We start from the raw sequence: 12,993 nt of genomic DNA, 5'->3' as shown, positions 1-12,993 counted from the left end.
AAGAAACTTGAAGTTCTGTAAGCAGTTTGTAGATCTTCCATCAAGACCGCCGTGATAGCTTGTTGCCTTGAAGACCGCCGTGATATTAAGCTGGAAGCAAGAAAAATTGCTGCACCTGGGGTAGATCTTCCATCAACATCAGAAGTCCAGTCAGCGTCACACAAAGTCTTGAAAGAAACTGGACTATGTAGCAGTGCTGGCTGAGAATACAAACCATGAAAATAAAGTGGGTTGGCCATAAACTGACAAAATTTGTTGACAGTGAAACTAATTTTTAGCCTAATTAGAGTAGCATATTGCAATGCACTAACTACTGATCTGAAAGTAGGATCTGAGAAAAGATCAGCACCGTGTTTAGATAATTTGCAATTTCAAACCATAGGAGAAGAAATGGAATGAGCTTCTTCAATATGAGTTTATGAAGTAAATCTCGTATATATTTTGTCTGAGGAGGAGTGTTAAGTAGTTATATGTATTTTATATTATTATGTGCCTTGTAATGGACTTACCCTCCTTTTCTTTTTTCTAATTTAGTTGTCAGGGCAAGTGCACCAGTCTGCACTCTTGCATTCACAATGTACGTTTTGACTTTTGTTGCACACAACATTTGTTATAGCGAGTGAAAAACTCAAACTTTTCCCTAAAATCATCAGATTTATGTGTCATAATTTTTAATATTCATTTTGTCCTGTAAAAGACAATGTTGACATTTGTGGACAAATGGTTAGTCCTTTTAACCATAGTTTATTTTCTAATTAAGAAGGTCATGTCTTCATGAGATTCTTTTGTGAAAGTGATGCTTGTCGGACCTCAATTAAATTGAGCCTAGCAAATTATGCAGTGTACAATAAAGTATTGTCAATTTATTAGTGATTATCGATATGTTGTATTGATTATTGTACATTTTAATTGATTCTTTATTTTTGTTTTAAATTTTAAGGTTTTGGCTAGATTGGAATCAACTCCCGATGCTTTGTTCCAATCAGATGCCGTAAAATTTGCATTCATTGGGTTGATGCGGGACCTTCGAGGAATAGCAATGGCTACTAATAGGTTGGTAATTACAACGTCGAAACTTTGTTACATTTACAAATGCATTGTTATTTGTTAACAATGTTAATTTATTTTGATTGTTCTTAATTGCTTGTTAACAGCCGCAGAACTTATGGCTTCCTTTTTGATTGGCTTTATCCTGCCCACATGCCTCTTCTTTTGAAAGGCATTACACATTATGCTGATATTCCAGAGGTCTGCTTCATTTTTTCCTTTTAAACGTCTTGCTATGCAATTGAAGGAATAGTTATATTTTCTTATTTTTCTTTGAAATCGAAGGAATATTTTTTTTTGGGCATGCTATAACAGTAGTCTATGATCTTGAATCTTAATGGCAATATTGGGAAAGTAACTAGTAGAAAAGACAATATTTAGCCAGTTTTTATGAGGTTAAATTAGGCATAAACCCACTTATTAAGCTTTTTAATTTTTTAACTTGAAGCCTTTTAAGTTAAGCAATATATATATATATATATATATATATATATATATATATTTGAAAATTAGTTTTGTATAATCGTTTACAAATAATAGTTGTCATGCTATGTTTTATATGACTATTAGGGATGACAATAGGTCAAGCAAGCACAGATAGTAGCTTCCGGCTACCCAACTTGTGGTTAAAAATTTCATCCATTATTCGTTTCGTTACCCGTTGGATACCTTATTAAAATATACCCATAGGTATATGTGGATATTTGCAAATATATTACAAAAATTAAGAAAAGAAATTGAAGGAAAAGGAAGAAACCCTAAAAGAAGAGAAAGGTGCAGACTTTGGGTGGGCTAAGAGTGCAAGGGCTATCAAATGCCATCTCCTCTGTTAGGTAAGTTTTTATTTTCCATAAAAAGGGCGAAGCGGTTCACAGTGATTGATAGCCTAAACTGAGTGCCGCACGTGATGGTTTCTGGCGGCATTCTTGGTTGCAGGCAGTTGAAATCAAAGGACGAAAAGTAGAGGTTGTGTGATTAAGCATTGACTGTGACGATTTTGGTGACGTTTCCGAACAATGGACTTGAAAAGTGGAATAATTTTTATTATTATCATTCAAACTTATTTGTAGTAATCTAATCTTCCAAAAATAAGTAAATAAGGAAAAAATATACTTAAAAATAAACAAGTTTCTACTAATATTTTTTACAACACTTCCTCTCAAGTTGATAAATGAATATCAATCTTTCCAAACTTGCCTATAAGATCATGAAATCTACCTTAAGGGAGCCCTTTTGTAAAAATATTTGCTATTTGAAGTTCTATAGGAACTAGAGTTGTAATCAGAAAGCCTCTTTCTAGATTATCTTTAATGAAATGTTTATCAATTTCAATGTGTTTGGTCTTGTCATGTTGTACTGGATTATGGACAATGCTCAACGCAGACTTATTGTCACTGTATAGTTGCACGGGATTGTCCACCTTGACTTTAAGGTCATTCAAAATTATTTTCATCCAAAGTCCTTCACACATTCCTTGAGTAAGAGCTCGGAATTCCGCTTCGGCATTATAATGAGATACTCTATCTAACTTTTTTCTCGTCCATGTTACCAGACTATCTCTAAGAAACATACAATACCCAGTGGATTTTCTGTCTGTAATAAAATCTGCATAGTCAACTGCTTGCATGTATGCGATAAATAAATTGGCACACTACACTAACTACATAAACAATGTCTGGTCTTGTGTGTGATAAATAAATAATTTTTCCTACCGATCTCCAATATTGGGCTTTCTCTACAGGAGCACTTTCTTCACTTCCAATTTTGTGATTCTGTTCTATAGGAACTATTGAGGTTCTACATCTGAACTTTCCTGTTTCTTTGAGGAGATCGAGTACATATTTCCTTTGGGAGATGAAAATTCCATTCTTGGAATAAACAACCTTTATTTCGAGAAAATATTTGCGTTTTTCTAGGTCTTTCATTTCAAATTGGGGTGCCAATTTTCCTTTTAATGCCAATTTTTTTGTTTGGTCATCTCCTGCAATAATCATATCATCCACATTGACAAGCATTAGAGTGAGTTTACTTGTAGAAGAGTGCTTTTATGAATAGAGTATGATCTCCTTGGCTTTGTCTATATCCCAAAGATACCATTGCATTTGCAAATCTTCCAAGCCATTGTCCAGTGGATTGCTTAAGACCTTACAATGCTTTCTTTAGGAGGCATACCTTGTTTCTTTTTTTTTTCACTTCAAAACCTAGGAGAATTTTCATGTACACTTTGTTAGGTTTCTAGAATTAGAAACCTAGAAAGTCCCTCAAAACCTCTCTCAACAAGAAAATAGGTAGCAAAAAAAAATAGTATTTCTGTATTATCAAAAGAATCAATGAACAAGAATCAATGTATAGTTAAATGGTTCTACGAGAAGCTTCACTATGAAGTCCATACTAATCTCTTCCCAAACCGCCTCAGAAATAGGCAAGGGCTGCAACAACCCTTGAGGTGACGAGGCCATGCTGTTGGCAGATTATACACTGTGCTACATAATCTGTGACAGTCTTTTTCATTCCTACCCAATATAACGACTGTGCCACCCTGCGGTAAGTTCTGTACACTCCAGAATGACCTCCAGTTGCAATGGTTTGGAATTCAGCTAAGATTTTGGGTATCCAAACTGATTTTGCTGAGATAACCAGCCTACCCTTGTAGTGGAGTCGACCTCTCTCCAGGGTGAAAGCTAAATTCGACTCAGGATTTTCCTTTAGGTCCTCCACTATCTTCCTTAAATGTTCATTCTCCTCTACCTCCCCCAATACCTCCTGAAAATCCTGCCAGTATGGCCTTGCCACTACTCTCAGCTCTTTTTCCTCCTCTGCCTCGCCCCCTTTTCTGGATAAGGTGTCTGCCACCTTGTTTGCCACCCCTGCTTTATACATGATGTCAAAATCATACCCTAGAAGCTACGCTATCCAATTCTGCTGGTTCTGTGTGGTAGTTCTTTGCTCTAGCAGATATCTTAGACTTCTCTGGTCTGTATGCACCACAAATTTCTGCCCAAGGAGATAAGGTCTCCAATGCTGGATAGCAAAGACTTGGGCCATGAGCTCCTTCTCATAAATTGACTTGCTCAATGACCCCTTGGATGCCTTGCTAAAAAATGCAATGGGTCTCTTGTTCTGGGTGAGAACAGCCCCTACTTCCCTCCATATGCGTCACATTCAATGTGAAATTGCTGGGTGAAATCAGGCAAGGCCAGAACTAGTGCTCGTGCAGTATCTGACCATATAATTCCCCTTCTTCAGCAGGTCAGTCAATGGGCGTGCTATCTTCCCATATCCCTCACAAACCTTTTATAGTATCCCGTTACGCCCATAAATCCTATTAGAGCCTTGAGATTTTTGGGTTTTGTCCACCCCCTAAGTGCTTCCACCTTCTCGGTGTCCATCTCCACTCCTTTCTTAGAAATGCTGTGCCATAAGTACTTGATCTACACCTTGCCAAATTCGCATTTCTTCCTATTAGCCACCCACCTATGCTGTTTTAAAGTGCTCAATACTCTTCCCAGGTGCTCCTTCCAAGACTGGCTATACACTAATATATCATTGAAGAATACTAGGTCGAATTTCCTTATTATGGCTTTAACAAGCTGTTCATAGCACTTTGAAACGTGGCCTGAGCATTGGTAAGGCCGAAAGGCATCACAAGGAACTCATAGTGTCCTTGGTGTGTCCTAAAAGTTGTTTTCTGGATGTCTTTTAACCCCCTTTTTAATCTAGTGGTAACCAACTTTCAAATCCACCTTTGAAAAATAACATGCACCCCTTAATTTATCAAGAAGCTCCTCTATTATAGGTATAGGGAACTTGCAGAGGATGGTGGCTCTATTTAATGCCCTATAGTCTAGACAAAACATCCAGCTCCCATCCTTCTTTTTAACCAATATAACCGGACTTGAATAAGGGCTTGTACTGAGCCTTATTATCCCTGTCCTCTACCTGTTTTTCAATTTCCCCCTTCATCACATGCGGATACCTATAGGGACGTACGTTAATGGTGTCTACTCCCTCCTTCAATGGTGTTTTATTCACCATTTCCCTGTCTGGGGGCAGCCCTTTTGGCTCCTGAAATACCTCCTTATACTGCTCCAGCACATCTTCCAGCTCTTCCTCCTGCAATTCTGTCAGCTTTGGAACCAACTCTCTGTTCTCCTCTCTCGCCATTCGTCCCTTATTCAACACTAAGGTCACCACTTCTATTTTTGTTATTTTGAGCAGGGCTTCCGGTGCAACTACCTCCCTGGCTAGCGTTGGATCCCCCTGGATAGTCACCTCCCTTCCTTCTTGCCTGAATACCATAGTCAGTTTCCCCCAATTCGTTATCACTTCTCCCAACTTTGCTAATCAATCTACCCCCAAGATTGCATCAACTCCACCTAGCTCAAATAGGTAGAACTGTTCTTCAATCTCAGCTTCTCCCAGCGGTAGGATTACACCCTTGCAGAGCCCCTATTTCTTTCTCTTCTGACCGTCTCCCAGGCTCACCTGATAAGGCCGGGTAGCCTCTACCTCCAATCCTAACTCCTTAACCAGCCCTTGACATATGAAGTTGTGGCTTGCGCCACTGTTAATCAATATTAGCCGCGATCTCTCTTTGATCTTCCCCTCAAGCTTCATCGTTCTGGGCTGTGTCCACCCTCCAGCCAAAAAGGAAGAAAGCTCCATCTACCTTTGATCCACATTGGTCGTCATATCGGCGGCTTTTGTTCCTTCCGTCTCTCCTTCTTCATCCTCGCCTAGTAGCAACGATGGCCTGGGATGAAAGGCCCACCGCATCGGAAACAGCGTCCCTCCTCTCTCCGTTTAAGGAATTCTTGGTAAGGAAGGTTCTTTATTCCTATTCCCTTATTATCGCTTCCCCTCGTCATCTTGGTCCTCTCTATCGCGCCTCCCTGTGGTCCTTCCCTTCTGACCGAACCGACGCTCTCGAATCCCCCTGTCCTACCTGTACTGCTTCGGTTAGGTTCAATCCGGGCCACAGTTCCTCCTCTGTCTGTACTTCGTCCCCAGGAGGATGGGTTCTTATTTCCGCTCCAACCCCTAGCCTTATTACTCCGGCGAGCTTCCTCCACATCCCTGGCGATTCTTATGGCGGTCATTAGTTCTTGCGGGTCTTGTATTCGAACCTGGTTGCGTATATCCTCCTTCAATCCCGCAAGAAAATACCCCAACAATTGTTCCTCCTGTAATTCCTTCGTCTGCTCTACCAGTACCTCAAATTCTTGAACGAATCCCAAACCTTACCACCAACGCATCCTTTAATCCTTCCAAAGAATGATTCTTGGCCTTCGCCTTCTAGAATCAGAACTAGTATCCCGCGCTTCCCTCCATACTAATGTAAGCTTATCGCAGTTTTTTGTCCTCCGTTACTCCTTGTAATTCTAAAAATTTCTCTGCGGGATTGATCCAGTTCAGCGGATCGAGTCCCTCGCTGCTGAATCTTGGCGCAACGCTGTGGTCTCGGCTTTCATTCTGTCCACCGCTATTTCCATCGCTTCCAGCTGACCCTCCACTACATTCAACCTTCCGTCGAGTCTGCCCTTCATTTCTCCCTTTCTTCCCCCAAATTGGATCTGGCAGGTGGACCAATTGTTAGGTTTCTGGAATTAGAAACCTAGAAACTCCCTCACAACCTCTCTCACCAAGAAAATAGGCAGCAGAAAAAATAGTATTTCTGTATTATCAAAAGAATCAATGAACAAGAATCAATGTATAGTTGAATGGTTCTACGGGAGCCTAATCCCCCTCCCCAGGTCTAAGGCCTGACTTTACAAACAATCTCCTCCCCCTAACAGAAATGACAATTACACTATTTATAGTAACTCTTTTCCTCCCATATAACTGTTCTTACAGTTATACTTCTAACTAACTCATCCCCCCTTTCCTCCTAACTTGCTTTATTCTTCTTCCTTCTTTCATACACTTTCCAACCCCTATCACACTTCTTCCAGATTTCCATGAAGAAAGGCATTCTTCACATCCAACTGGTGTAAGTCCCGACCAAAAGGAGCATCCAAAGCAAGAACAACCCGAACTGTATTCATCTTTGCCACTGGGGCAAACGTCTCCTCAGAGTCAATCCCATAAGTTTACGTATAGCCTTTTGCCACCAATCTAGCTTTATATCTTTCTATTGTCTACCTTACTGGCATTTTTTCACTTTGCTTATCGACAATCTCCCAATTTGAATTTCTTTCTAATGCATTCGTCTCCTTTCATGGCTTGAGTCCAATGTTCAAGTTTCATGGTCTCCTATATTGAGGTAGGAATTTGTGGCATGAATGGCAGCAATAAAGCTAATGTGCTTATCAGAGATATTGTTAGTGCAAACATACTATGAGAAATAGAGAAGATTGGGAGAGAATATCCCTTGTGTGTGTTGTATACACATAGGGTAATTTATTTATATTGTAAGATATGGGCCAATGCCCTTAATACATAATAGACTAAGCCCAAATAACAGAAACACACATCTTAACATCTAACACTCCCCCTCAAGCTGGAGCATATAAATCATATGTTCCAAGCTTGTTACAAAGATAATCAATTCTAGGTCCTCGTAAAGACTTAGTGAATATGTCTGCCAACTGGTTGCTTGAGTTAACAAACTCAGTCTTGATATCTCCGGATATGATTTTTTCTCGAATGAAATGACAATCAACTTCAATGTGTTTGGTTCTCTCATGGAAGACAGGGTTAGAGCTAATATGGAGAGCAGCTTGATTATCACATATAAGTATCATGTGAGTGACATCTCCAAATTTCAATTCACTAAGCAATTGTTTAAGCCACACAAGCTCGCAAGTAGCTGATGCCATAGCTCTATATTCTGCTTCTGCACTAGACCTTGCCACAACACTTTGCTTCTTACTTTTCCAAGATATCAGGTTGCTACCAATAGAGACACAATATCCAGAAGTAGACCTCCTATCAGAAGGGGAACCAGCCCAATCAGCATTTGAATAACAAACAATTTTTGTATCGTTGTTAGGGCCATATAGCAAACCTTTTCCAGGTGATCTTTTAATATACTTCAGTATGCGAACAACTGCATCCCAATGGTCTTCACATGGGGAGTTTAGAAATTGACTCACCACACTAACTGCGAAAGAAATGTCAGGACGCGTAACAGTAAGATAGTTTAATTTACCAACTAGTCTTCTGTACTGTTCAGGATCTGAGAAAGGCTCCCCCTGATTTGGTAGGAGTTTGATGTTAGGGTCCATAGGTGTCTCAACAGATTTACAGTTCATTAACCCTGTTTCCTCCAAGATGTCTAACGCATACTTCCTCTGAGATATGACAATACCATCATTGGATTGTGCTACTTCAATACCCAAAAAGTACCGGAGTTTGCCAAGATCTTTGGTTTGAAAATGATGACAAAGGTGTTGTTTCATCTGAGAGATGCCAAGATAGTCGCTTCCTGTGAGAACAATATCATCAACATACACTATTAAGTAGATACATCCAGCACTCGAGTGGCGATAGAACACTGAATGATCCGCTTCACTGCGAGACATACCAAATTGTTGAACAACACAACTGAATTTACCAAACCAAGCCCGAGGAGACTGTTTTAGGCCATATAAGGATTTGCGAAGACGACATACCAATCCAGATGACTCCCCCTGAGCAACAAAGTCAGGCGGTTGCTCCATATAAATTTCTTCATGCAAATCACCATTGAGGAAAGCATTTTTGACATCAAGTTGGTAAAGAGGCCATTGGCGAAGAGCGGCCATGGCAATGAAGAGGCGAACAGAGGTCATTTTTGCCACTGGAGAAAAAGTATCACCATAATCCAAACCAAAAATCTGTGTGTAGCCTTTGGCAACCAGTCGAGCTTTCAGACGATCAATCGTGCCATCAGGACCAACCTTGATAGCATACACCCACCTGCAACCAACAACAGACTTTCCAGATGGTAATTGGACCAGCTCCCAAGTTCCACTTTCCTGTAAAGCACTTAATTCATCCATCATAGCTTGACGCCAACCAGGATGAGTTAAGGCATCACTCACAGATTTGGGAATTGACACAGAAGAAATGGATGAGAGACAAGTATAAAAAGATGGAGATAATCTGTTGTAATTAAGAACAGTATAATGGGGTGAAGGGTTACGGGTAGAGCGTATACCTTTACGGAGGGCAATAGGCAAGTCAGACTCAGTTGCTGGAGCCGGAGGAGACACATGAGGCGGCACCGGAAGTGAGTCATGAGGGAGACGATTACGGCGACTATAAACCTGAAGGGGTGGAGGTGAAGGATGATCCTGTGGTGAAGGAGAGTCTAAAGAAGGAGAAGACAAAATGGGTGGAGCATCACCAGGAGGATCACATATAAGAGGAATATCAACAGTAACAGGGAGAGGTACAGAACTAGAAGATAGATGTGAAAAGTAAAAAGAAGACTCATCAAAAGTGACATCAGCAGAGATAAAATGACGATTGAGGGAAGGGGAAAAACACTTATAGCCCTTTTGTGACCGTGGAAATCCTAAGAAGACACATTTGTGAGACCTAGGAGATAACTTATCAAGACCAGGACTAAAATCATGAACAAAACATGTAGACCCAAAAACTCGAAGAGGTAATGGATGCAGAGGGTCTTGAGGAAATAAGATAGAATGAGGGATTTTGTTATCTAGGACGGAAGATGGCATGCGGTTGATAAGATAACATGCTGTGAGAACTGCATCACCCCAAAAACGGGAGGGTACTTGACCATGAATAAGAAGTGTACGAGTTGTTTCAATAAGGTGTCTATTCTTGCGCTCAGCCACCCCATTTTGTTGAGGGGTATAAGCACATGAGGTTTGGTGAAGAATGCCATGAGAAGCCATAAACTGTTTAAGCGGTTGAGAAAGGTATTCACGGCCATTATCACTACGTAAATTTCGAATAGAAACCCCAAATTGTGTTTTTATTTCATTGAAAAAAGATTGAAAAATAGAAAACAACTCAGAACGATTCTTCATTAAAAACAACCAAGTACATCTGGATTAGTCATCAATAAAGGTAACAAAATACTGAAAACCTAAAATGGACTTAACACGACTAGGTCCCCAAATGTCAGAATGAACCAATGAAAAAGGAGACGACGCCCGTTGTGAGACACTACGAGGAAAGGAACTACGAATATGTTTCCCTAACTGACAAGACTCACACGACAAACTTGATAATGTGGACAACCTCGGGACAAGTTGTTGTAGTTTGGCAAGACTGGGATGACCGAACTGAGCATGAAGAAGGGATGGTGACTCCATGACAACGCCAACATGTGGAGAAGGGCGGAGATGATAAAGGCCATGAGACTCACATCCTGTGCCAATCATGTGTTTCGAACTCCGGTCCTGCAACCAAACAGAATCTTTAGTAAATGAAATAACACAATTGAGAGTACGAGTTAAACGACTAATGGACAATAAGTTGAAGGGAGACCCAGGGACATAAAGTACATGATCAATGGATATGGATGGAAAAATATTAACAGTACCAATACCATGAGATGAGACTCTAGACCCATCAGCCATTGTTACGGAGGGTAAATTATTCGGACATGACAAGGAAGAAAACAAGGACTTGTTACCAGTAATATGATCGGTGGCGCCTGAGTCAAGGACCCAAGGTCCAAGGGAGTGAGTTAGACCAACAAAAGGTGTACCTGTACGTGCAACAGATGCAGATGTAGTGGAACCAGAGTGCTGATGATCCTCATACCATTTGAGAAATTCGTTAAAGATTGCAGGTTTGTCTACGATATTAGATGAAGTAGGATGGTCTGCAGACGGTGATCGGGGAGGTGGATCAGAATTTGCCATTGCTACAGGTCGAGGAGGACGTCCATGGAGAGCATAACATCTATCAATTTTGTGGCCTAACTTGCCACAATGGTCACATTTTGGACGTCCTTTACTTGGCTTGCGAGACCGACTTCGATCATCACGTTGAGCAGCCATAACAGAGGAATCATCAGTATGAGGGGATGTCTCAGTGACTGGTTTGCTCGGTATACGCAAAAAAGCAGAACAAGTAGAAGTAAAGTTGGGTATGACAGGAGAACCCAAAATCTGATCACGGACATGAGAAACATCATCAGAGAGTCCGTATAATGCCAACAACATGAAGAACTTTGATCGCTGTTCCAATTCTTCAGCAGGAGTGGAAGCAGGAGGTAATATATCATTAAAGTCATGAAGAAGGGCATGAATTTTACCCAAATATTCTGCCATAGGACCAGGATTGCGCGAACCAATAACAGTTAATAGGTCCTGACAAACACCATAAAGACGCTGAGTGTCATTGGTGTATAACAACTTCGCTTGTGCCCATACTTCTGAACATGTTTCATAGGATCGAAACATTTGTTTCAGTGAGGAGTGAATGGTGGACTTTATAACAATGCACAACTGAGCATCAATTTTCATCCAGCGGGAAGTGTCATCTATGGGAGCAGTAGTCACATTTTGAGTAAGATGATCTAAGTACCCTTGACTCTTCAACCAAAGTTTGATGTCGGACGCCCATGTTGCATAATTTGTGCCATCTAACTTGTCAATGGACAAGTGTACATTCACATAATTGGTATATATTGAAGGATCAGAAGATGAGCCACCAATAGAGGTGTTTGTAGACGAGGAAGACGCCATAGGGAAGGAGAAACCCTAAAAATTCAAAGTGCTCCGATTGACGCAACGACCACAGATCCAGAAAGAGGGCGAGGAGGCGATCACGGCGGTGCTGATCGGCGGCGGAATGCTCCGGCGACGCGCCGGCACGCGCGGCGGCAGCGGCGACTCTTGCGGCGGCGCGTGGAGGCGCGTGGGAGGTCCGTTCGCCGCGATCTTCGTACGACGGTGGTCGCCCGGCCGAGACGATTCCGATGGTGGGGTCGCCGGTCGATTCTGGAACTCCGGCGACGGCGGCGGCGGCAGCGGCGACAGCGACGGCGGCAGCGACAGCGGCAGTGAGGGGTGCCGGAGACCGTGGAGTTGACTGGAACTATTCCTGTGCTCTAGATACCATATGAGAAATAGAGAAGATTGGGAGAGAATATCCCTTGTGTGTGTTGTATACACATAGGGTAATTTATTTATATTGTAAGATATGGGCCAATGCCCTTAATACATAATAGACTAAGCCCAAATAACAGAAACACACATCTTAACATCTAACACATACCGAGAAATAGGATATTTATCTTCACATTTTCTTCTTTCAAATTTTTTTCCAAAAAAATTGCCTTCTTCCTCTTTTTTCTCGTTGTGGACTATGGTAGCTTCATTGTCTCCAAACGTTACATGGGTACAATCATAAATAAAGTTGACAAACCATTTGGCTCCGGAAATAGATTCTACGACAAGTCCCCAAACGTCACATGAATTATATCAAATGGTGAAGTACTCTTTTAATTAGAAATAGGATAAGATGTACAATGGTGTTTTGACAACTGACAAATATCACCATTAAAAGACTCAATAGAGTCCTTGGTAAACAAATGGGGAAATAAGGTCTTGATAAGGTTGAATGAAGGATGCCCAAGCCTTTTATGATGTAGCCATATTTGCGAATTTGCCCACGTCTCATATGTAGCTTGTTGACTCCTGATTTTTAGTTTTCTTTGGTTATCAGACTCCAACAGATACAACCCACTCTGCTCCTTAGCAGATAAAATTGTCTTTCCCGTTGCAAGGTCTTGAAAACACAATAAGTTGAGAAAAATGTTGCTGAACAATTTAAAGCCTTTGTGAGATTTTGCACAGAGATAAGACTATTAGCTAATTGTGGAATATGTAAAACATTCTTTAATAGAATAGATAGTTCAAAAAATATATTCCTAGAACTGTATATAGGTATACCTTGGCCATTCGCAACTGTGATAAGTTGTTCTCTATTTCTTTTATCATGAGTTGAAGGACCCACGAAAAGGTGTCATATGATCAG

General features: G+C 40.9%; 2 protein-coding genes across 9 annotated transcripts in view; one reads left to right on the top strand and one right to left on the bottom strand.

Annotated features, from left to right (window-relative positions):
* The window catches only part of LOC124827755 (uncharacterized), a 67,536-nt gene that overhangs the window by 33,907 nt on the left and 20,636 nt on the right, over nt 1–12,993 (top strand). For all 8 annotated transcript variants that reach the window (XR_015781566.1, XM_088096323.1, XM_088096321.1 and 5 more), the window contains exons 22-23: nt 941–1,053; nt 1,155–1,248. Coding sequence is in view for 7 of the 8 variants with exons in the window: in XM_088096323.1 (XP_087952449.1) it covers nt 941–1,053; nt 1,155–1,248 (207 nt within the window). In the remaining variant the exon portion in view is untranslated. The remainder of the gene's footprint in view (nt 1–940; nt 1,054–1,154; nt 1,249–12,993) is intronic.
* On the bottom strand, nt 10,148–11,823 carry LOC148194033 (uncharacterized). The gene is made up of 2 exons (XM_088095698.1): nt 10,715–11,823; nt 10,148–10,403 (listed from the first exon to the last, which is right to left on the bottom strand). The coding sequence occupies exons 1-2, from the start codon at nt 11,697–11,699 to the stop codon at nt 10,366–10,368; spliced, it is 1,023 nt and encodes a 340-aa protein (XP_087951824.1). The 5' UTR covers nt 11,700–11,823; the 3' UTR covers nt 10,148–10,365.

This window comes from Vigna umbellata, chromosome 8 (assembly GCF_029865625.1).
Source record: "Vigna umbellata cultivar VRB3 chromosome 8, Vumbellata_1.0, whole genome shotgun sequence".
Lineage (NCBI taxonomy): Eukaryota > Viridiplantae > Streptophyta > Magnoliopsida > Fabales > Fabaceae > Vigna > Vigna umbellata.
The sequence above is the reverse complement of the archived record's forward strand: the minus strand, read 5'-3'. Positions and strand labels throughout refer to the sequence as shown.